The 22,768-nt window shown below is 39.5% G+C and overlaps 1 protein-coding gene across 8 annotated transcripts in view; it reads right to left on the bottom strand.

Moving 5' to 3' along the window:
* Window positions 1–22,768, bottom strand: part of LOC120798656 (guanine nucleotide exchange factor VAV3-like) — a 57,569-nt gene that overhangs the window by 24,498 nt on the left and 10,303 nt on the right. For 6 of the 8 annotated variants that reach the window (XR_005708731.1, XR_005708733.1, XR_005708732.1 and 3 more), the window contains exons 4-21: window positions 22,648–22,713; window positions 21,749–21,872; window positions 20,813–20,905; window positions 20,379–20,447; window positions 20,185–20,288; window positions 19,636–19,735; window positions 18,960–19,055; window positions 16,292–16,360; window positions 15,572–15,658; window positions 13,845–13,930; window positions 13,358–13,490; window positions 10,026–10,135; window positions 8,285–8,386; window positions 7,597–7,688; window positions 6,700–6,722; window positions 5,954–5,978; window positions 3,568–3,698; window positions 73–138 (exon numbers count right to left, since the gene is read on the bottom strand). Coding sequence is in view for 5 of the 8 variants with exons in the window: in XM_040143110.1 (XP_039999044.1) it covers window positions 73–138; window positions 3,568–3,698; window positions 5,954–5,978; window positions 6,700–6,722; window positions 7,597–7,688; window positions 8,285–8,386; window positions 10,026–10,135; window positions 13,358–13,490; window positions 13,845–13,930; window positions 15,572–15,658; window positions 16,292–16,360; window positions 18,960–19,055; window positions 19,636–19,735; window positions 20,185–20,288; window positions 20,379–20,447; window positions 20,813–20,905; window positions 21,749–21,872; window positions 22,648–22,713 (1,576 nt within the window). In the remaining 3 variants the exon portion in view is untranslated. The remainder of the gene's footprint in view (window positions 1–72; window positions 139–3,567; window positions 3,699–5,953; window positions 5,979–6,699; window positions 6,723–7,596; window positions 7,689–8,284; window positions 8,387–10,025; window positions 10,136–13,357; window positions 13,491–13,844; window positions 13,931–15,571; window positions 15,659–16,291; window positions 16,361–18,959; window positions 19,056–19,635; window positions 19,736–20,184; window positions 20,289–20,378; window positions 20,448–20,812; window positions 20,906–21,748; window positions 21,873–22,647; window positions 22,714–22,768) is intronic. The other 2 variants (XM_040143107.1, XM_040143109.1) reach the window with 1 other exon arrangement.

The following is a 22,768-nucleotide window of genomic DNA, read 5'->3' as shown; positions in this document are numbered from 1 at the left end:
GCCATTATCCACTGAATGCATTGTTATTACACTCACTGTGTCTTATTGATTACAAAATATATGCACACTTACACATGGGCAAGGCCTCACAGCGTCACTTGGAAAGAAGCCAATCTTGCTTGTTGCCAGAATTTTGCCCTGCAATGGCAACTGGCTGTTAATCGCATTATATTTGTCTGGGAGCAGCTACACCTCTCTCTCTCTCTCTCTGTTCCTTCACTCTTCCCCTCCCACACTTGCTTCAATAAATCCTCAGCAATTAGCACACAACAAGTAGTGCATCTAATTTGCAGCCCAAGTTAATTATGGTTCAAACTCTGCCGGCAGTTAGATTTGTGCTGCATCAAAACGAGAGCCTCGTTTAACACTAAATAATGGATCTTATGCTGGTCTTTGAATATCCAAACAGCATGAGCTCTCTGGCTCATGCTAAAGCCTAACAATTGCGTTTTAGCTAACCCGCCTCAAGCAAACACAGGCTTTATGTGAAAATCATTCATTTTTCCAACAAATATAGTGTAGAAAGACTTTTTTTTCTCCAGCTAAATAAACCAATTTGGTTCAACAGAATTACTAAATTTTTATATGGACTTGCTCCTACATAGATAGTTCAGTTTATTTTATAACGTAATAATGTACATTATCTTGTAGAGAGTAAACAACATATATAAACATTAAGCTCAAGATAATTTAAGTAACCAGTTTTGAGCTGGAGGTCAATTTGAAGTCCATTGAGTCAATCCGAGAAGACAGTGAGTGTTGAGGGCATGTGGAACTCTTCATTCAGCTTTCTGCCCTGTTTATGTTTTCCCCCTCACTCCTCTTTATTAGAGTAAGAAATGCTTTTTGGGACTGTGCAAGCCCTGGCAGTAACTAGATTGGAAAGCGACTCTTTACCCATCTCTATGATTCATTCTGTGTAATAACATTTCATCAAAGGTTTTTTGAGAGCCCCTCTCTATTTGTTATGCCTTTGATAAGCGTATGATAAAGATTAAACTTATTACTCTGTTGGCATAAACAGGCAGCAGCCAAAGGATCAAATGAAATTACAGTGATTGATTGTATTGTTCTGCCAGTGGGATGGGGGATAATTGCCTTCTGGGTAACAGGGGATATGAATTCTCAATGTTCTGTAATTCCATCCTCTGGCGCCACTGGGGACGCTGAAGATTAAAGGTACCCTGCAGAGCTTTCATTGTAAACAAACACGGTTGTATTTAGATTCAGTGTTTCTCACCAAAACGCATTGTGTGTGACCATAAGACCTAACAGAGTTGCTGAAAACACTTGCAAAGCCTTCTTTTGTGTGCTTAGAAACTTGTATTGTGTACATAAGATTGTGGTCTTCTTAAACTTCTTTTATTACCACATCCTACACTTTACAGCTCAGTGCCGCCACCGACTATTGATATGCATTACCGCCTTCTGCAGAAGTTTCGCAGAGACGTGAATCAGACAGACAGACAATATTTTGATGCCAATCCCAACTGGGATCGCAGTTGTATCCAATTAGATAAACAATGTTTCGACCGTGATTTATACAGTGTCTAAAAAATAGTTTAGAGGCAGTGTGCAGGTGTTACATTTTCATTAACATTATTGTCCAGTAGCCTTGCACCTGTGATGTGACTATAAATGCACTCCCCAACAAAGGCAAACACAGTAGGCTAACTGGAATCCAACTTTTTGTTATACCATATGACAAATTATTAAACTATAGAAATTTCTTTGAAAACAATATGTAAAATTGCCAACTACAAAGCATAGATAAATATCAAGCCAGACAGCATTAAGACAGAAGGGGTTTAGTAAACTAGACAGTTCCAGCAAAATAGCTCTATTAAGTGAATTAGCCATGGCTACCCGCTAAAGCTAAAATTATTTTGGTCAAGTATTTTTCCTGAACTATTACCATGAGGTAATCATGAGGAAGAAAAACTAAACTAGTCCTGCTAAAAGATAACTGGCTTAACAGAGTATCAGTCCCTGCCATCTCAGCTTTTGACTCAAGTGGAGTTCATGTGATTTAATGTGGTTAAGCTACCTTTAAATCACACATTCAAGCGTGTCAAATTTATTAGAGATTGGTTTTTGTATTGATTTCAGTATAAATAGTGACTGTAGACAGAGAAAGAGAGACATAACAAACAAACGTACATTTACTCCCTGTGAACTACTGTATGAGCTGCAAATGATCAAAAATAAATTATATTTTCTTAAGCAAACTAGTTCAAATGGAAAAGAAAGCTAAAAATACAGTAGTACAATACTGATAGATTATCAGTAGATACTGAATTTTTTCATTGTATTCACTGAAGATTATTCATAGGCAGTGGGCAGTGTCTTTGTAAATATTATGTGGGTTTCAGAGCAATGATTAGCCTGAAAACTCTACACCCTTTTTCTCACCTTCACTGCTTCTGCATTTACCGCTCTCTGCCCCAATATGTGCTCTGACAGTTAGCCTGTGGATCAGAATATTGCTCCACAGCACCTCTGGTGGTCATAACCTCCACAGGGCAGCTTCAGGTAGCCTTATTACAGTATCATTATGCACAGGACAGCAATACACAAATGCGCATTATCATTCAAATCCTTTGATTATCCCCTCTCAGTATGCAATGGTAAACATGGCAGCAAGCAGCGCAGTGCCATCAGGTCTGTGGCATGACATTCTGCTAGCCGTTCTACCAGCTTACAAGAAGTCTCCTGGCATTCATGTCCTCCCCCTTCACCTTGTGCTCTGTCACATCAGAGAGAAACATGGAGCATAGGAAATCGGGCTAACTGCCTACTCCAAGCCGTGCCGTTGGCAAAGACTGCAGTCTGATTGGAGCGGCACCAGAAGGAGGATGAGGCTTTAATGCCCCCGTATAGCAGAGTGAGAAAGAGCTAGGAAGGCTGCCGGGAGAACCCGGATAAATTGCCATCCTTTCAAAAATAGATAAGGTCAAACACCCTCAACCGTTGGCTGACCTCATGAGGTGGTTGCTAAATGTGCCTGTACATGAGGTTGTGCACCACCATTAAAACATCCTCCAGAGGCTGAAGTGTCTGCTGTTTTATTGTCTCACTGTGGCACTCAATTAATCAACTGAAGCCACTAATTGGTTAGATCATCTGATGTAGGTTGTGATTCAATCTGATGAGTGAAAAAAAAAGACAGATACCCCATCTGTAATACAACTGGGGTTCAGTGGAGTTCATATAGATCTTCGTCTGATATCTCTAATTGAGGGTGACCTCATCATAATGTATTTATGGCTGTCACAGAATGTGACAAAGAACCATGATAAAATTTGTGATTTATAAACAATTACGGCCAAAGGGAGGTAAATTAATGATGTCAGCCCATTAATACTTTTTCTGAAAGCTTTTTTTTTCCCTTTGTCCTATATTGGGACATCCAGCATTAGAGAGAAGAGATGACATGCAGCACGGATTCAAAACCATGACACTGCAAAGACGTTGCGTGCCGAGCCAAACAGGTGAGCCATAAAGTGTTATTTTTTCATGGCGTCACAGATGTTGAGATGAAACGAGGATGAGCTGAGTGACACGCACCTGCCACCAGGAGCTGTGCAGGTCGGCAAACATCAGTTCAATGACATCCCCTGCATGAATGCTTAGTGGGGGCCCGCACTGGGGATGGGGGATGCCACTGTAGTCTCTGATCACAACCATCCTGGGTAAACCTATCAGACAGGGAATACAAACACATTTATACTCAAACTTGTATACATTTATCAGAGATTCCTATACAGAGGAACGTTCAGCAGTGCAACAGCAGTAATACCTTATATAGTCTGATCAGTTCATATTTCTGGGTAATACATGAGAAATACTGTGACCATATATGACAGAGAGACTTTCTGAAAAAGACATAAGGAAGAGGGCACTACCGATGAGATCTAGAAAAAAGGAGAGGGCATTTGAAACACAGAGTGTTATGTCTCTCAGACTATGATTAAAAGGGAAAGCTCAGATATTGTAAGTATTCTTCCAGATGTGTAGAGTTAAGTATAAGCACAACTTAAATTAGGATTCCAATGCTTCAAGTCCAAAGGGTACTCTTAGTCCCATTAGAGCCAACTGCAACCTGAATTACATATACAGCGATTTACCAGCAAAATATTATGATGCATTTTCTGTTGTTTTCATTTCGATTTGCTCCATTTTATTTTCCTACTTACCTTTTTCTTACTGACAACTTTTTTTTTCCATTAGCTTCAACATGACATGGACACTATGATGACCTTTTTACACTGCACAAAATCAAAAATTGCAGTTGGAGATGTGTCATCGATGATCAGATCAGATGATCATTGACGAGTACATTTTAAATTGTTTGGTTTATAGGTTGACTTACATGTATATGTCTGTCACAGATTCAGTAATGCTGGTGTAGGGGAGAAAGTGGAATGGGTGCGTTTGGTACCAATGAAAACTGTTAATTTAGTGTTATACTGGTTATCCAGAGAAAAATGGACATTGTTTCTGGAAAAAGATGTCGTTATGATTCTAATTTGGATTATTTTTTTAATTAACTTAACACCTGGCCGCTGTGGTTGGGTGTGGTCAGACGTTGGCTCTGTTCCACCTGTAACCATACCATACAGTGATGTAACAGTGTACTGACACACCCTGGAGTTCACTTTTAACATCACTGCAGCAGGGTGACAAATTAAACCACTGGGGTTCAGCGAAAAACAAGATTTGGCTGCTGTAGAGTTGTTCTCTACATCCCATTTTTCAGTGATCTGAGCACCACAAAAAAAAAAGTCTCAATCACAACTCCAATGTATTGGGGTGACAGCAGAAACATCAGAAGCAGATACTTCAAAACCCAGGCAAACAAAACCACCTGGGATAGATAATACAGGCAAGGGAGGAGATGTGTTTTTTGTAGTTTGGGTGAACCAGCCATTTAGTGATTATTTAAATTATTTGCACTAGTCATGCGCACAAAGTACATAAATGTGGGGGTTTTGACGGTCTTTGTGTTTGAGGTTTAAACCACCAAAATGGCACCATCCTAAAAAGCAGCAATTTACGACAGAAGGACATTCATCCTTTTGATTCCTGAACGGTGCTGCTGAAATTCTTTCCTCAGCGTGGCAGACAAATACAGCCACAAGCATCCGGCTAAGGCTAAGACTAAACACCCCTGCCAACTTAAAAGACACAGCCACTTACTCTCCCCTGACTCACACATCTAGCCCTCTCAGGCACATCTCCCTTCCAGCCATGGCTCCCCTGTAAACCAGCCCGAGGAAACTATTACGGTGACCTCAGATGAATGGAATATCTCACATTCATGTTTTTAATAAGAACAATAAGCACAGCTGTCTTACTCATAAAGCGCCTTATGGAAATTGATTTATCACAAAGGCACAGCTCAGCGGTTGAGGCTGAGGCATATAGACTGTTGGAAGTGCTTTTCTGCCAGTATTTCTCCTGCCATGGTTCTCATAATGATTCCACCTACTCCAATTCATCTCAATGCCGTCTAGGGTTTAGGCATCACGGCATGCGGTGAGAAAAGGGCTTTCTTGTGCTCTGGTTAAGAATTCCTTTTGCATCCTATTATTCACTGGTTATTCTTACTCAAATATATTTGTCAAGGGGAAACTGTTGTAGCTCATTACCTGCTCTGAACCCTGTGGAGAAATTCATATCAGTGTGCATTTCTAAGAAAACATCCAAAAAAAAAAAAGGGCTGAGTAATATTTAATCAAAAACGTGAGAGGGGTATAATAACATCTGGGGGTTATAGCTTTAGACCACCATCTGTCTGCTCCAGGTCTTGCCTCTGACTAACCATCTCCTTTTCATCCTGTCTGTGTTTCTGTTTTTTCTACAGAACCAAGATGAAAGCATCTTAAGGGGTACCACACAGAGCCCATAGCAGGTTAAAAAAAAAGTGGTCAAATGGTCAAGACATACTGACCTGGGTCTGGTGGTGCTGTGTTTTCCTGTGAACAGAGAGAGAGCACAAAGCAAGGCAGAGAAGAAAAAAAAAAAGCATGAAATCAAGAAAGGAAAAAAGACATATGGAGAAAGGAAGTGACTGATCGAGAGGTAATTCTTACTCCCTGTACAGGACTAGCCTGACCTGAGGAATGAGTCATACTCTTAAAACTATCATCACTGAGTGCTATACTCTTTAGATGTATGCTCTAACTATTTTAAAAGTGAAAGAAAGTTATCAAGAGGGTACTGGATCGTTTTACTTTCATTTTGTCCATAACTCACCCGGGTATCATACTGTTCACTACTTTTACATTCGCTGTCACAAGTTGCAGAAACAGGGGTGTCTGGGAAGCAAAATCTGAATTTCTTGCATTTATTGCAAAGTGGGAGGTCTATCTTTGTCCATCCAGGGTCTCACAAGTAAAAGACCTGATCATTTTCTAAACACATGACAGGTGACTTACATGGAGCCTTTAGTGTTTCACCGAAATAAGAACACATAGACTTCTCCTACAGAAAGCTATAGAAGAAACTATGAGTGGCCGGCTATTATGTGCTGATGTGACTCTGGCCAATCAGAGCTCCTGCTGTTGCTCTCCACACACACGTGGGCTCCATGTGCACACGTGTTGGGTGTATATTGTCTTATCTACTACGTTATGCTTCACTAATTATGTTAACTGTGGCGTCTAAGTCAAAGAAGAGTTACAGTCCAGGTCTTACCTTGGGTCTCGGCTTGGCAGAATCTGCAGTAAGGTGAGAGACAGACAGAGTGCGAGGAATACAATATGAGTGTGTGGTGGCTTCCTGACGTACAACCTCAACTGTCAACCTCGGCTGGCTCTCATCATGCCTCGGAATGCATAAAGACCACAGTGCTAAAGCTACGAGGGCTTGTCAAAGGCCAGAGCTGCCTTTAGCTGCCTGTGTATGCAGGGAGGGCGATGTACCTGAACTACAGTGCCAGACTTAGTGACAAGGAGATACAGCTTGACGCAGGAGTAAGATGCAACACCTGCTAAATACCTCTATGACATTGTTTAGGTTTCAATTAAACAACTGCTACAAATTTAAAAGAACATTCATCATGTGTAATTTGCCATTTTACTAATTCAGAATTGACATTTTCTTTGAGAGGGAAATAAAGGTATGTACAACTGCAAATTTGAGCCCTAGGGTGGCAAATTAAGCGAAGGTCAAGGGGGCACCACATGCAGAGAGATTAATTTTTTGGGAACCATAAATATTTACAACAACTTCCACAGCATGCGAGCTGTTTAATATCTTGTGTGCAAGGTTGGCAATCAGGCATGAGGGTGGTACAAGAGGAAAGCTCATGGAGTGCTCAAAATGTAAATAGCTGCTCCTCTAGGGAGCACAAATGTGCTCAGTAAATTTCATGGCAATCTGCCTTTTAGATTTCGATATTTTGTGTAGATAAGTGGAAATATTGCCCTGATGGTGGCGCTAGAGTAAAGGTCACCAAAAAAATGTGGATTTATGTCCTAAAGTATGTGGAATTAATATCATGGAAAGGCAAGTAGTTTTCCAGATAACCTGTGATGGACCAAAGTGTTGAAAAAGTGAAAAAAGAATCAATCTGGGAGGCCCCCATCTCACCTGTTCTCCCACACACTCCCAGTCGACCCAGACACTCCTTATGAGCCCCTAGCCCACATTTTACACAGAGATAACCCTGGTTAAAGATGCCCCTGGAGACAATAAAAGACAGGATTCATGTATTACAGCCTCCTTAAGAGAAATACCTTGACATTTTGGATTTTCAGGCTTCTGTCACACTCTTAAGATAAAAAAAAAAAAAAAAAAAAAATGATGCAGGAAATGTCCTTCAACTTTCCAAACCCATAAAACTGATACTGTCTGCTGAAAGCTGAGATAGTTAACTGTCTATACTACAGTATACCAACTATTTATTTCAATTAGAACCCAGTGCTAATAAGCTATTTTCGGTTAAGAACTAAATTTAAAAACAAAAAACAAAACAAAAACTTCCTTTCTCCCTGAAGAACCTAAGGAAAAGTGACTGAATTAAAATGTCATGGTGTTCTTTTCATACCTTCAATCTGAAAAAAGATTTGAAGTGTATTTTCGTAAGAAGAGAACAACACCATCAGTGCAATAACACACGATAATTTCCCACAATACGTGTAGTTACAGTTTCTATCTTCCCACTGTCTCAGACGTGGGAATGGGTCCCACCTAGCACCATTTTCACTCTACTGGGACTTCATCAGTTCTACATAATGATCCAAAATAGAAGGGGCTTTTCACGACGTCTGAATCATACCTGAGCAGGAGGTGACAGAAGTTACACGAAGTGATCCTTTCAAATGTGTGTATCTTGAACTGGTGGGAGTTGTGGTTGGCTTTTTCTGGTCGGATATTTGATCTGGAACATAGAGCAAGAGGGAAAATGGCTAAATGCAAACAAGATAAAAAGTTTGCTGAGGCTGTACTTTGGTACAGCGGTGCTTTGAGCTAAATGCAATAATGGCAATCAACCAATAGTTTTGAGACATTCACCCAAAACCACAAATCTAAACCTCATGGTGGCACCAAAAGAAAAAGTCAGGGGATCACCAGAGTCAATAACATTCATTCTCTGCAGAGCATGGATGGCTGTAAAAAAAATTTGTTGCAAATTCATCCGATAGTTGTTGAGATATTTCGGTCTGAACCAGAGTGGTGAAGCGATCAATCAACAGACAGACCATTATGTGTGTCTCTCAGTAGTGGGAACAATTTTCTTTCAGTTACCTCAATCTACAAATAATTCTTAATAATCCTAACATCAATTGTTGTGGCAAAAAAAAAAAAGGCAGTTTATTCCTTCACCTAACTGAAATAAAAGTAAAATCACCCCCAGCATATGTGTATGTGGAAATATAATGGACTTGAATCAGCCCAGACAAGTCCAATTTTGAGCTGCATGTAATCAAATATGAGAGGGGAAACATGCACAGCAGAAATAAGCAGCCCCTCTGAAACACGACTGACACAAAAACGTCGTTTTTGTATTGAACACACCATCCAGAAGCCACTTAAACTGAGTGCTCCCATAAGTGAGTCCTTCATCAGGAGCCCACATCCTCTTAACAGGTACAATTTTCACTTTCTGAATGGGCCCCTTCTGGTGTCATTACCCAATGCACAGTGGCACACTGCTGTTTACAGACACAAACCCTGTATCTGTGGGGGGAAAAAAACAGTCTCAAGACTGGGATGAAAATGGTTATTTCTTTCTTAAATTTTGGAAACTACACATGAGATTTCGAGCAAGTTTCAAGGGCCTATTGGTCAAAGAAGTGTATGAACTCATACATCACTACATAAACTTAAAAGAGGACTAAAATTATACATTTTGTTATGTAAATCCTCACACGCTACATTGTTTTTCTACAATGCATATTTAAAAGAATAATCCAGCACACTATTAGCAGTGAAAATGTATTCAGGAAGTCCATAGCAGCGAGTCAGCATGCATAGCAGGGATAGTGTTTTCAGTCAATCAGAGTGTTATGTCAAAACAACACCGTATTTTTCGCAAATCAGCATACCAAAGGATTTACACGGGATATCGGCTTGCAAAAACCTCCTACTTTCACAAAATAATAGAAAAGACATACCTCCATAAAGCAGTCATTTGAAGAACCACTGAGGCAGAGTGACTTCTTTGTAGTTGTGCAGCTCTTTGGAACAGTTTATGTTTAGTGTGTGTGTGTGTGTGTGTGTGTGTGTGTGTGTGTGTGTGTGTGTGTGTGTGTGTGTGTGTGTGTGTGTGTGTGTGTGTGTGTTATCGTACTGTTGTCAGCAGTGTGTGCCTGATTACAGTTAAAACCTGATCAAACAGTGCACACGAAAGAGTCAACATCTCTTTCAGCCTTGGAATAACACGCATGCGAACAAAAACAAATAAACACTATACACACACCAGTACACTGTATGTTTTTCCTATGACACACACAATGGTCTTCTTGTGTCGATCACAAACTGCTGGGACTGTGGTATTCGTGTTTCTGGGTACTTACATGGCCATTTCAAATTGATCCAGCCACTTCTTCTTCAGCTCTCTGGTCTTAAAGAAGAGTTCAAAGCCTGTGTACCCCTGCTGGTGAGTCACGTAGAAACCGTAGCACCACTGTGGACGTCAGGGGGAAGACAACAATCAAACCAAAATGTATTTTTTCATGCAAGTGCCGCAGCATTTGCATATTTATGAATACCGTGGCTAAATTTACACAGTAATGATTATCTCACAGAATGTACACTTTCAATGGTGGCACAGCAAGACAGTTGTTAGCAATGTAACACATTAAGTACAATCATGTATGTTTTGCACGCATGTATGTTTTTGTTTTCATCTCTGTCTTAAATCTGCAAAACCCATGGCACGTTGTTATAGTCTATTTACAGCTTTAAGCATAAAAAGTGCATGATCTCCCGTCTAGATAAATTCTATTCGTGGCGTGGCTGTAAAAACTGGAAAGATAATAAAATATCCCAAAGAAGCTTTTGTGTAATTGCAGGTTAATTCAAAGGTTTTATAAGTGAAGGTGACTGGTCTGGCAAGCTAATATTGCAGCTTTCCACTGAAAGTCAGAAGTCAGAACTTTATAGTCTGTAATTTGTTATTACAGCCTTGGAAAGATGAAATATGGACCCCTACAAGGTTTAATTTGTCCAGTGCAATGGAAAATACTGCTCTGTTCCCCATGACACAACTAATGCTAAAGGGATATTCCTGCATTTTGAGAAATACAGTTATCCAGGGCCTTGCAGAGAGCTAGGTTAAGAGACTGAAACCACTCTCATGTTTGGAAGGCAAATTATACGACCAGCAGCTGCTCGGCACAGTTGAACATAAAGACTGGGAGCAGGGCTGCTGGTCAACCTCACAGTGACGAGCAGAGTAAAGGAAATTACTGCACATGGCCAGCAACTAGTCCGGCACTTCACATTTTTTTTTTTTTTTTGCTCCCTAAAGATTAAACAAAAGATACAGCTGGTTAATTTAGCTTTAGAGGTGCTGCTAAGTGGATTTTGTTACCTTCGGGACAGAGCCGGGCTAGCCGTTCCCCACTGTTTCCAGTCTTTGTGCTAAACTAACCAGGTGCTGGCTGTAGCTTTGTATTTAGCGCACAGACATGAGAGTTGTATTTATCCTTCTCATCCGACTCTCTGCAATTAAGTGAACAAGAGTGTTTCACAAAATATCAAACGACTCCTTTAAGGTGATGATATCTATCAATTTTAGCTAGCTAATTACCAAAGAACATAATAAATGATATTTTGGTAGTAGCACTACTGTTCCGATCCTTCACAGTTAGATAGATATCAGCCCAGTAATGCTCTAATCTGACAGACATGAGCCATTTTAGAAGAAAATGACTCCCAGGAATAACAATTAGCTGTTTTATTTTGTTTGGTCTGGCATGATGGAGGAGAAAAAAAAAAAACCCACTGACCCAAAACTGATCATTTCAGAACTTCAAGCGGTGTTGTTGAGATTGTCTGAAATTCCCTTATCCCCTGTTATCTCCTCTAAATTAGCCCCCTCCCTACCCTTTCTTTATCGCTGTGCACCACATTGTCAAACATATATTGTGTCATATCCCACCATATAGGCAAAGATGATTTCGTCAGACATATTTCATCAGACATACAGTACATCGGACGTAAAACTATTAATGCTGTCATCAGTCCTCACGGGCTTCAGTTCTTGTGCAGTGGTGACAAGACCGGTGCCAGACCAACCAGATCGTGTTGGTGGCTAGATTTCGTCAACGACAAGAGCGCTGCAGCAGTGGGAGGTTAACCAGAATTCTGCCCAAAAGAGGACTTTAGCCGCGATGACGGTGAGGCCGAGTCTGTTAATCTGCCTCAGAGGAACTAAAGTTCCAGAAGAGTTCCAAAGTTCTACATTTAGGAACATTACCAAAACGGGAAAGTCAAGAAAACCTGCCACAGACCTCAGCTATAGCTGCCAGATGTCTTTTTTAGGCATCACCATCTATTATTTTTTTAAAAATCAGGGTGTAAGATATAACTATTGCTTGCTTGTTTTCTCCACAGCAACACAGTCAGGCAGGCAGCTATCCAGAAAAGCCACGGTTTTTTCAACTGCTGGCCAAGTCGCTCCACTGCGGCACTAACAGGTTGAAATGCCTTGCCCATGGGCATTATTGGCCAGCCCTGCGAAGTCCTGAGCCCTTTTTTAGAGCTCTGCTGAAGTGTTAAATCATTGATGACTGTGTGGGTGCTCAGTAGCACCATATTCACACTCTGAAGTTTCATTTAGCAGAAAATGATATATAGCTATAAGCAGCCTTGGAGGACTGCACACATTCATCACCTGATATTAGCATCTCTGTCCTGCGGTGTGTGTGTTTGTGGGTGTGTGGTAAGGTGGATGTAGGTACACACAGTATCTCTATGTCTGTGAATATTTGTCCTTTTCTCTGTTCCTTTTTTTCCCCCCCTTGTCTCACTACAAATTAATTCTTATACATGTCTGCGTCTTTTTGAGCAGCACTTGATCGATGGACCTTGTGTTGGAAGGTGGATGGGATAAAAATAAAGGGTAAAGACATATCCAAACATGCTTCGGCAAAATTACACTGTTTATGTCATTACACGGTTAGTAAAAGATTGTTAATTAATAAATCGTGTTAGACACAACCATTAATAATGACACAGAAAAAATACACCAAGACCATGACCATGCAAATAGAACACCAGTCTCTGCAACGAAAACATGCCACACAAACACCCAAAACCCAAACGCACACACATCCTGACTGAACGATAGAGTAAATGAGGATGATAATGGAGTCCCTCCGAGAAAAAACCGCAGAGCCATCCCACCCTGGCACATTGTCAGTTTCACATTAGCAATCAGCACCGGAGTGAGAAGGAAACATCTGTGAGCATACATCAACAAGACATCAACAAGTCCCCTCCGCTACAGTACGGTCTGCAAACGTCCCCACAAGACGAAAGATAGCGTGCTGTATAAACTGTGTGGGGTGACAAAATGGAGCTTGGCAAGGTTTCTAAATCAGGATTTTCCAGAAAAGGGAAATCACCACTGACCCTGCACCAGCCAATGAGAGGATGTAATTCTGGATTACTCTTATTAGGCATCCAACATTTGTTTTAGCAATAAAATCTGCAGCCAGACAGATGTTCAATAGAAAACTGATATTTAGTAGAAACGTTTCCCTGGTGTTACTTTTTGGCGCGAAGGGTAAATAATAGAAAACCAAGCAAAATGCGAGGTAGATACAGATAGAGACCCAATATTCAAGTGATGCAAAGGGCAAAAATACTAACATATATTGTGTTTTTCCTGCCAACTGACCTTTTTGCCCTCTCTGTCAGAGGTGGGGTTGTTTGTGATCTTGAAGTAGTTGAGGTCGAGTATGTCCTTCATCTCATAGTTGTCGCCGCGTCTCTTACAAACAATGACAGCCACATCAAATAAAAAGATGTGTCTGTTCAATAAGAAGACAGAATGTTATAGGGTTATAATTCATACCACCATATGATTAATGCGACCAATTCAAATTAAATAATGTGAGTCCTATTCATTTAGATGAAGTTGCTGGGATTTCACAGATCACGAAGCAAATGATGCATCTTACGACTATGAAAGTATCCCTCTCATCTGGTCTAAATGATGATATACTTTATATAGTAGCAGTGATTTAATAGCAGTCATGTGTTCTGTATTCATTTTTCTTTCAAGCTGTATTTACAATCTCTTTTTACAGTGGTAATATCTTTTGTATTTTTCTGACTGCCATCCTAATTGCTCCTTAATGACAGTGAAATTGAAGTAGAACAACCTGTCTTGTCTCCTCCTGTCGACACTGGAGATCATGCGCACCTCTCCGTCTCCTTTCGGGCGACCAAAGGTGATTAGAGGCTGATTCTGAGTGCGAAATAATGGGAGTTTAAAAGTGATGCCTGATGTGCAACATATTTGGTCACGTCGGCCTTTTGATGCAGACGGGATCTGTCAGACCGTCTCCCATTATTAGCCACTTAAAAGATCTGTGTATATTTCTTTGACATGAAAGAAGAGTTTTTGAGCTTGGATTTTTATCTACCCCTAATTACAGGTACTACAGTATAGCAAGCTCGAATGCAATTTAAATGCATTTTGTCTCTATGGTTTCTTGCTGTTACACACCTTTCCATCAGATTTGTCACGGGGGGTCTCTCAGTTATACCTGGGTGTAACCCAAATAAAAAAACATTTATTTTAGCAGACATGTCTACCAGATCCCCATAACTTATTCTTCCTCCAAACTGATAAAGATTTCCCGTAAGCCATCATGTAAGATCTGACACAGTCTCCTGTTGTATCGGGTTATCACCGGTGACATTCACCTAAGTCACCAATCGTGTTCAATCAAGACAAGGAGAAGGTCTTGAAAACCTGACAAGCTCTCATAATAACTCTGCTGCTGGTTATGCTTCTTTTCCCAATCTGCTTGTAGTTGTATTGCGATTTCTCCCGTCACCACCTTATCTCATCCTGTTCTACGTCCTTGTTACCAAACTTTGTGAAGGCATCGCTTTCACTGTGTATGATGTGTATGCAGAATATTTCAGCTTACATTTGGTATTCTTGTGGTGGCCCTGGGGCAAGATTTATTGTAATCGACACTGAAACCTACTTTCTCTGCCTAATTTGTCTCTGACAGAAATATAAAAGAAGTTTAATTTGATATTTTAATTACAGTTATAATTAATTTATTAAGATGCAGTTGCTCTGAACAGCATATTTAACTAGATTGAGGCTGCAAGTACCTATTACTTTCATTGTTGATTAATCTGCTGATTATTTTCTCAACTAATCATCTTCCATAAAATGTCAGTAAATTGTGAAAAATGCATATTATAATTTCCCAGACCATAAGGGGGACATTTAAATGTCTTGTTTTGTCCAACCAACAGTCTAAAACCTAAAGAGATACAGTTTGCCAACGTATATGACATAGAAATGCAAGAATTCTTCCCATGTGAAAAGCTAGAACCAGGCAGGTTTTTTTTCACTTTTTCTTAAAAAATGATTCAAATGATTACTTTATTATCAAAATAGTTACCAAATAATTTTCTGTTGATTTACTAATTGATTAATCAACTACTAGTTTAATTTCTAAACCTGTAAAACATGTCATCAGAGTTTGTAGACCTCAAGTTTGAGTTTAAATTTATCTTTATCATCCTGAAGAAGACATTTTTGAAAAAAAGAAATATGCTAGTAAAAGGTAAAGTAAATATGTTACAGGAAATCACAGAATATTGCAAGAATGCACAGTAACCTGAAAGTTAAGTATGTTAACTTTCATCCGTAAGTCTACAGTAAAGAGAAGGTGTCTTGTATATTTAATACAGGTGTCTGAGTTGGGGTTTTTTTGGTACTGTCTATGTCCCTCAGACTATTCCAAAATTTAGGGGAGGACTCTGTGGGCGAAACTACTTTCAAAAGCTGACCATCCACTAAAAGGAAACAAATTGTACACTAAAAGCTGCCGATAGTTGTAGAAAAAGATTTTGCTTTTACCAAGTTTTCGATAGACCTCTGGTACTGGTCGATCTCCCTTAGAGTCTCATTATCTCTCTTCACCTCGTTGACATACTGAGCCAGGTCCTGGGAAACGCAGACACACATAGACACACACAAGCACACAGTTTATTGGGTTCATTTAGTCTGGAGGTAGTGAAACATGTCAGAAAATTCAGCACATATTTTTTTATAAAGCCTAGAAGAAAAATATTGATGTTCTGCACTGTCCATTTAAAGGAATCATTTGAACATTTTGGGATATACCAAAAATGTCTAACTTTTTTTCTCTAACTTTACACATGCATTTTTATCTTTGTACAGTGTTTTGTGTGCTTCCGTGAGCGAAACACACACATGCCATTTAAATATCATAGGTGTGATTCAAGCCTTCAAATTGTCAAAAGATGCGCATTTCCCGCATTTTTGTTGCTAGCTGCTCAGCTGCCTATCAGGCTCAGGCTCCATTCAGGACTGGAAAAATGAAGAGAGCATTCAGCAATCATTAATGTGATGGAAATGTTAAGTTTTTATCAATTCAGACCAATCTGTAGCAGTGAAACATGAATGATTTATGACGTTTTTTTTTTTTTCTATCTAATAAAAGCTGATGGTTGAGTGACAGAGGCTGTTTGGAATTATCCGCTATATCAGCGCGCTACTGGTAACAAGCTGAAATCACAGTGATTGCAGACCATTTACCATAAGCACTGCACTTACTTTCATGGCATCAAGAGCAATCTTCAAGTTGCTCTTGTCAGCAGCATCGTGAGTGTGTTTGACTAGCTCCTGTTAGAGGGAGAGAGAGAAATGCATGGACAAACACGTTTAGCAGGAGTAGCTCAATTATTGATTTGATAAGGAAGATGACTTTAGGGTAAATTGTGTGAAAGACAGCTTCCACGATGTTGTTTTTATAACAAAACAGCTTTTTTTTTTTTTTTGGGTACTTAGAAGACAGCTTATTTTCCTAGTTTAGTCTGATTTGACAGCAGTAAAATGGATTTTCAGGCAAAGATGAACACAAGTGCTGCAGGTATTACTGTACAAATTATATTTTAATACACTAAAAAGTAAAGGTAAAAAGAAAAAGATAGAGGGCGGGGGATTTTTTTCTTGTGATTTGTTCAGTTTGTAAGAATACATAATGTCATTCAGCTGTACAGCAAAAAGCGGTAATGGAATGCAACAAAGTACATTTACTCCAGCGCTGTACTTCAGAACAATTTTGAGGTACTTGTAGTTTACTTGAGTATTTTCCTTTTATGTTACTTTGTACTACTCCAATACATTTCAGAGGGAAATTTTGTCATTTTTATTGCACTAAATTGTGTGTCACTTAAGAGTTACTAGTTACTTTGCGGGTTAAGATTTAACTTGCGTCACCTGGGATCAGTTAATAAGATATAATGAATAAATGACCCAGCAGTATAGTAAATAGTTAAAACTGGCTCCATCTAATCATTCATTTTTTAAATAAATTGCACAATAAAGCTAAACTGACAGATCAACAGGATTTGTATGAATACACTTTCGTGAAGCTGTGCAGCTTTATACGAATACAGTAGTGGGGAAAGGATGTCTGACCATATCATCCTGCCAGCACCCTCACACACGTCTATTTGATTAATCAACACATGGAAGTGTATTTCGGGAGAGTAACCTGCACTGAGGAGCCAATCTGTTGATGAAATCTGTCCAGAGTCTGCTGTGGAAGACTTTGGTTTCACTGCCATCAAAACACCAGTCAAACAGCAAAGGAGACAAAGAACCTTATGCTAGTCCAGACTTAGTCTTGTCAGTATAATGACATATCGTAACATAGAACTCTATGCTTTGAATGGATACTCGTTCCCTGTGTGTTACACCAGTCTCACCGTGTTATCAGGACAGCATATTACAGCATCATGTTTCATTTTGTTTTTGTTTTTGTTGTAGCTTACATTTAATTTTTGCTTATTTCTAGACAGATGCTCCTTGCTCATAACACATGCTGCCAACGCTGTATGGGCTGTGTAACGCGTGCTAGAATTATATCATCAAGACTTAATCATAATTACAGTGATATGTGTATTATAGGCGTTTAGTATCAAAGATGGGTGGAATCACTTTAGGTGTATTTACCCTTCATTACCTTTCAAATAAAATTACAAAATGAGGAGATTAACTATTCATCCATGTGGTGAAAGCTGCTGCTTTATCCACATCCTCTTCATTTCCGGTTCAACGCTTCCTCTTACCTTTCTTCCCTTTTTGCTCCCTTCCCGAAGTCCCTCCCTGGGGGGGGGGGGGGGCTGAGAACACTCAGGATCACCACCATTTACCATGTGCGCCTTTACCCTCTACAACAATTTAAAAGAGCTCTCTAGTCATTGTCCTGATCTGCCCTGCCAGCTGCAGTCTGACCTCTGATTCATACTAACCAGGGGAGAGTATGTCACATAGTTATCAGGAGGAGATGAAATTGGGGGATTTTGAAAAGCTCCATTTCTGGTTTTTCTACACGAAAATTTATGAGTTATCATTTTACACTCGACTCACCTATAAAACTTGTCTAAGACGTATAATCAACTAAGAAATAAATATAAAATCTAATTATGATTTTAACTGTAAATTGTTTTGTTTTTTTTAATAGATGACAGACACTCCTGGAATAAATGAACTTCCCCTTAAAAATCCTTGTTTGAGGAAAATTCTGAAAAATTCTGTAAGCAGAAATGTCTTGAGACAAATTGACAAATGAAATGATGGAGACTAAATGCGAGACTTGTCAGTGCCAGTGACTTGTCAAAATGGATGTTCTTTTTGCAGCGTGGCTCTGCTCTGACATTGTGAAGGGACTGCAATATGTGGAGAATGTCGCCATCAAGTGGACACTTTTATACCATTAGAAAAATATACTGCAGGTTGAATGGACTGAAATAAAGCTGACGAAACCTCCCAGTAATCAGTCCCACGGGAACAAGACTTAGACTCGTTTTGGAACTAAAACAGGAAAAAGTAATAAACTCAAAACGGAAATGTATGCGACATCCCTTGCAAGTTTGAATCCCTCCGACAGCAGGTAACATCTGGGTGGTGTGGATACTCATTTCTGCCTCAGCAACTACTGCTGAGGTGTCCCGCAGTAAGGCGCGCAAGCCTAAAATGTTCCATTGGATGTATAAAGTAATAATAAAGTCGAAAGAGGAATATTGCAAAAAAAAAAAAAAAAAAAGAAGCTCACAGTTTGAACAGATCTCCAGAATCATTTCAGCGATTAACAAACCAGTCAGGAGGAGCTAATCACCAGCATGAGCTGACGGTGTGTCTTAGTTAGACACTTGGGAAGCTCTCAGTCCTCCACGACACATAGTTTTATGCTCCTGCCTAAATCATTTCTCTCTACCTGAAGAAGGAGATGGTACTTGAGGACTCTCTGCATCGGGACAACCAGCAGGTCCCTCAGTGTAAACTTCCCATTGTTGGCCCTTTTGGAACACTCCTGGAATAAATACAGTAAGCACATTTGTGTCATTTTCTTTTGGGTCACGGAGATTTTTCACAAGGATGGGTCAGCCAAGGGACAAAACAATGCATTTGTCACAGCTTATGTCTGCTCACGTTTTATTTAAGGGCCCACGATTTTCAGAAACCCCTCAGTTCTAAAAAGTTTCCAAGCTATGAAGTTGAGTGTGGCCCAGTTTTGTTTTATTTTCTGCTAGTATAATTGAGTATATTTTACTCTATTCTAAGAGCCTGCAAAGAGCTCAGAGCTTATAATATATAATGTAACTTAAAAATCCCTGTTTTTTATGTAACATTTATTTTTATCAAAAATCTATAAAATAAAATCAGTTATCTTAATCAATTGTTACTAATATAGTACAGTATCTCTTTTTCATTTTTCAATTTTCATTTTGATCAAACACAACGCATAATGCAATTAAAAAAAAACAAACATCATACTGTATGTGTAGTGCACAAAATATACACCAGGGGCGATTGGAAAACTAGATCTGAGTTTATGGAGGGTTGTGTGATTATGTGTGTTGTTGGCAGACCAGCTTCTTCAGGTTTCTTACCTCCAGCTTCAGGCGAACATCCTCTTTCTCTTTGCAAATGAGGTCTAAAACAGCGATGGCGATCTCCACCCGACTGCAGTATATCCCATAAATGAGCAGTCTACAATTCAGAGGCAACGCAGTGAGGTCAGGGCAACTGAGTTACACCGAGTGAGCGCAGAGAGGTCAGAAGTTATACAGTGCATAGTTTAACACACGCTATGTTGCAATCGTGTTGTAAAGATAGACTCAAGAGATTCTCTGATAGAGAATCTGTTCTCAATTGCAAAACAACGTTTCACATTTTTTCTGGCAGAATGTCAATAGCAAATTGTCAGGGAAGTACAGTGGTCTAGTGAACCTGAAATGAAACCTTCTGTGCACGTAGAGCTTATTACTCAAATATAACTTCAAGCCAATGCAAGTTTTCCATTGATGGCCTTTTTGATTTACGTATACAAATCAAGTGTAAAGAATGTTAACGTGAAGAAAAGCAGCATCAAAATTGCACTTTTGTGCATTTCGCCTGAAACCTTACAATAAATATAAAAGAATGCTGTTAATGAATACCTCTCTTTGTATCTGATAAAAATCTGGTAGAGATTTAAGGCATTTTTGTTCAAGATGGAGTCCTGCACATCAACCATCAGGCTCTTGTGAACTTTAACCAGGTCCTGCATTAGAGAGGGGAGCCATCAGTATCTGGTCAAAACAACGTTATTTTTCCATGTTATGTGACGAGAAGGGAAACTTGTGGGACTCACTGGAATGTTGACAAAAACTTTGTCAATTTCAGCTGCAGAGAAGAACTTCTTCAGAGGATTCAGGAAATACTGGGGAAAGAAACATAAAAACTGATTATATAACTGAAAACTACAAACAATATGAAAGGTAATTCGTATATCATCAGTGACATGACTGCCACAGCTGTGGTGCACTCATACTGAAACCAGTAGCAGACATTGTATAAGATGTCAGATAGCAGGAAAATAAGGGAATTGATAACTGTGAACTTCCCTCAAATGCACAGCAGTTTTGCACTCTTTGTGCTGACGTCTGTGCTGTACAAATGTTGTTAAAATAATATCAACTAATTGCTCAAATCTGATTAAGACAAATGAATTTGACACGGAGAAAGCCATCACCAGGCATGGAACAATATGTGATGCGGAGGAGACTATCAAAGGAGGTTCAGTACCTTCTCGATGGACTCCAGGGTCTCTGTGTATTTCTCCTCCGTCTGTTTGATCTCTGTAAGGCAGCAGCTGCGGACATCTACCTCTGCCTGCTTCTAGAGAAAACCCACAGCTTAGAAAATGTTCCTCATATATTACCATCTGACGGAGAAACATGTGAAACTGCATCAGTGGCATGCACTTGACAGGTAACAGCCGGGCTAGGTAACTGTAGGTAACAATGGGCCGTGAGTAGACTCCTGCCGTACTCCGAGTTAATAACAGTGGCGGAAAGTAAGTAAATACATTTAAGCAAGTAATATACTTCAGTACAATTTTGACGCCCTCATACAATACATCGTTCTAAATTGAACTACCCAACCATATAAATAAAATCGTCAACATTAGCTACACCTTTACTAAGTACAATATTCTATAAGATGTTATAATATTGTACTTAGTAAAGGTGTAGCTAATGTTGACGATTTTATTTATTTGGTTCTTATATAACCTAAATAATAATAAAGCACTCTGAGAAGGGTCGTTGGGATTATGAGTACTTTTACTTTGGTGATTTTTTCCATTTTGCTGCTAATACTTCTGTACCTTTAAATTATTATCATTTTAAATGCAGGACTTTTCCTGTAATTTTACTGTAATGGCGTTTTTTTTACATTGTGGTATTGCTACTCACAGTATATTTAAGTAAAAAGTGTCAGTAGATGCTGCGTTACAGAAGAGGACTGTATAAACTTAATCGTAACAGGTGAGAAATTGAAGTATGAAATGTAGGCAATTTAGATACTGTGTGTTATAGCCCAACAACACCCCCCCCCCCCAGAAGCTATGCGCTATACGTGTGCGTATGTGTGTGTGTGTGTGTGTGTGTGTGTGTGTGTATGCGTCTATATATGTGTATGTGTGTGTTTGTGTTTGTGTGTGTTGACTCATAGTAGTACCAGTGGGGGAGGCTGCTCGGTCCTCATGAGATCTTCATAGATCTCCCCACCTGCGTAGTCTTCTTCAAGCCCGTAGACCGCTGCGTACAAGTCGTCCTCGCCCTCGTCCTCGAGGACATTTTCACTACAACACACATGCATATGCAGACACACACACACATTGAAATCTCTATAATGTGTCGATTATCAGTCACAAATTACTTCTTGCAGCGTGTGAGCGATGGAGCAACGTTTTGTGGATAATGTAAACAACCTTCGCAGTTAGGTTCAGACAGCTACCGTAAACGGCCGTTTACTGTGTATCATCAGAAGCATTAAGCAGTAATAATTGTACACGTGTAAACAATAAGCAACACACTTTTTGTAAAGTCTGTGTGAGTACAAACTGTTTTATATTCATTACAAAAATAACAGAGTAACGCAGTAACACCTGAAAAATGAGGACTCGGCTGCTCTTTTTTTCAAAGTTATTCATTTGTCATTGATCACTAATCACTGCATTATTAGAGAATGAAATACTTCAGAGAGGCATAATGCAAACTTCAAAGAAAATTATGATCTGAAACGCTGATGTGACATAAAAATAATACAAATATTGAATTTGTTCGATTCATATTTGATTGCCCTTATTCCTCTTAACTATCAATCAAACTGTCAACAGCACCCTTCCAGAATCTTGATGTGGGTGGTATGCAAGCACTCAGCAAAAACATGCAGAATTACTCATTCATTTCCTCTGACAGTAACAGAGAAACGGAGCCAAGCCTTTTACCAAAACATGTGGGTGTCCAGACCCCTGGAGAGATGGATGATGAGCTGAGCCGGTTCTGCTAGAGAGCAAAATAATCATGTTCTATCAACACCAGTAATGGGCCCGCAGAGGGGAACTTCATACATACTCAATCAAGTCCTCCAGATTATTGTAGATTTCCTCATCTTTTAGGCTCTCCTCTGTTGGAAATGGCCTGGAAATGACAGCAAAGCAGCGTGGGTTCAGTGTTTAGCAGAAAATTCCCTATG

Source organism: Xiphias gladius, chromosome 14, assembly GCF_016859285.1.
Source record: "Xiphias gladius isolate SHS-SW01 ecotype Sanya breed wild chromosome 14, ASM1685928v1, whole genome shotgun sequence".
NCBI lineage: Eukaryota > Metazoa > Chordata > Actinopteri > Istiophoriformes > Xiphiidae > Xiphias > Xiphias gladius.
The sequence above is the reverse complement of the archived record's forward strand: the minus strand, read 5'-3'. Positions and strand labels throughout refer to the sequence as shown.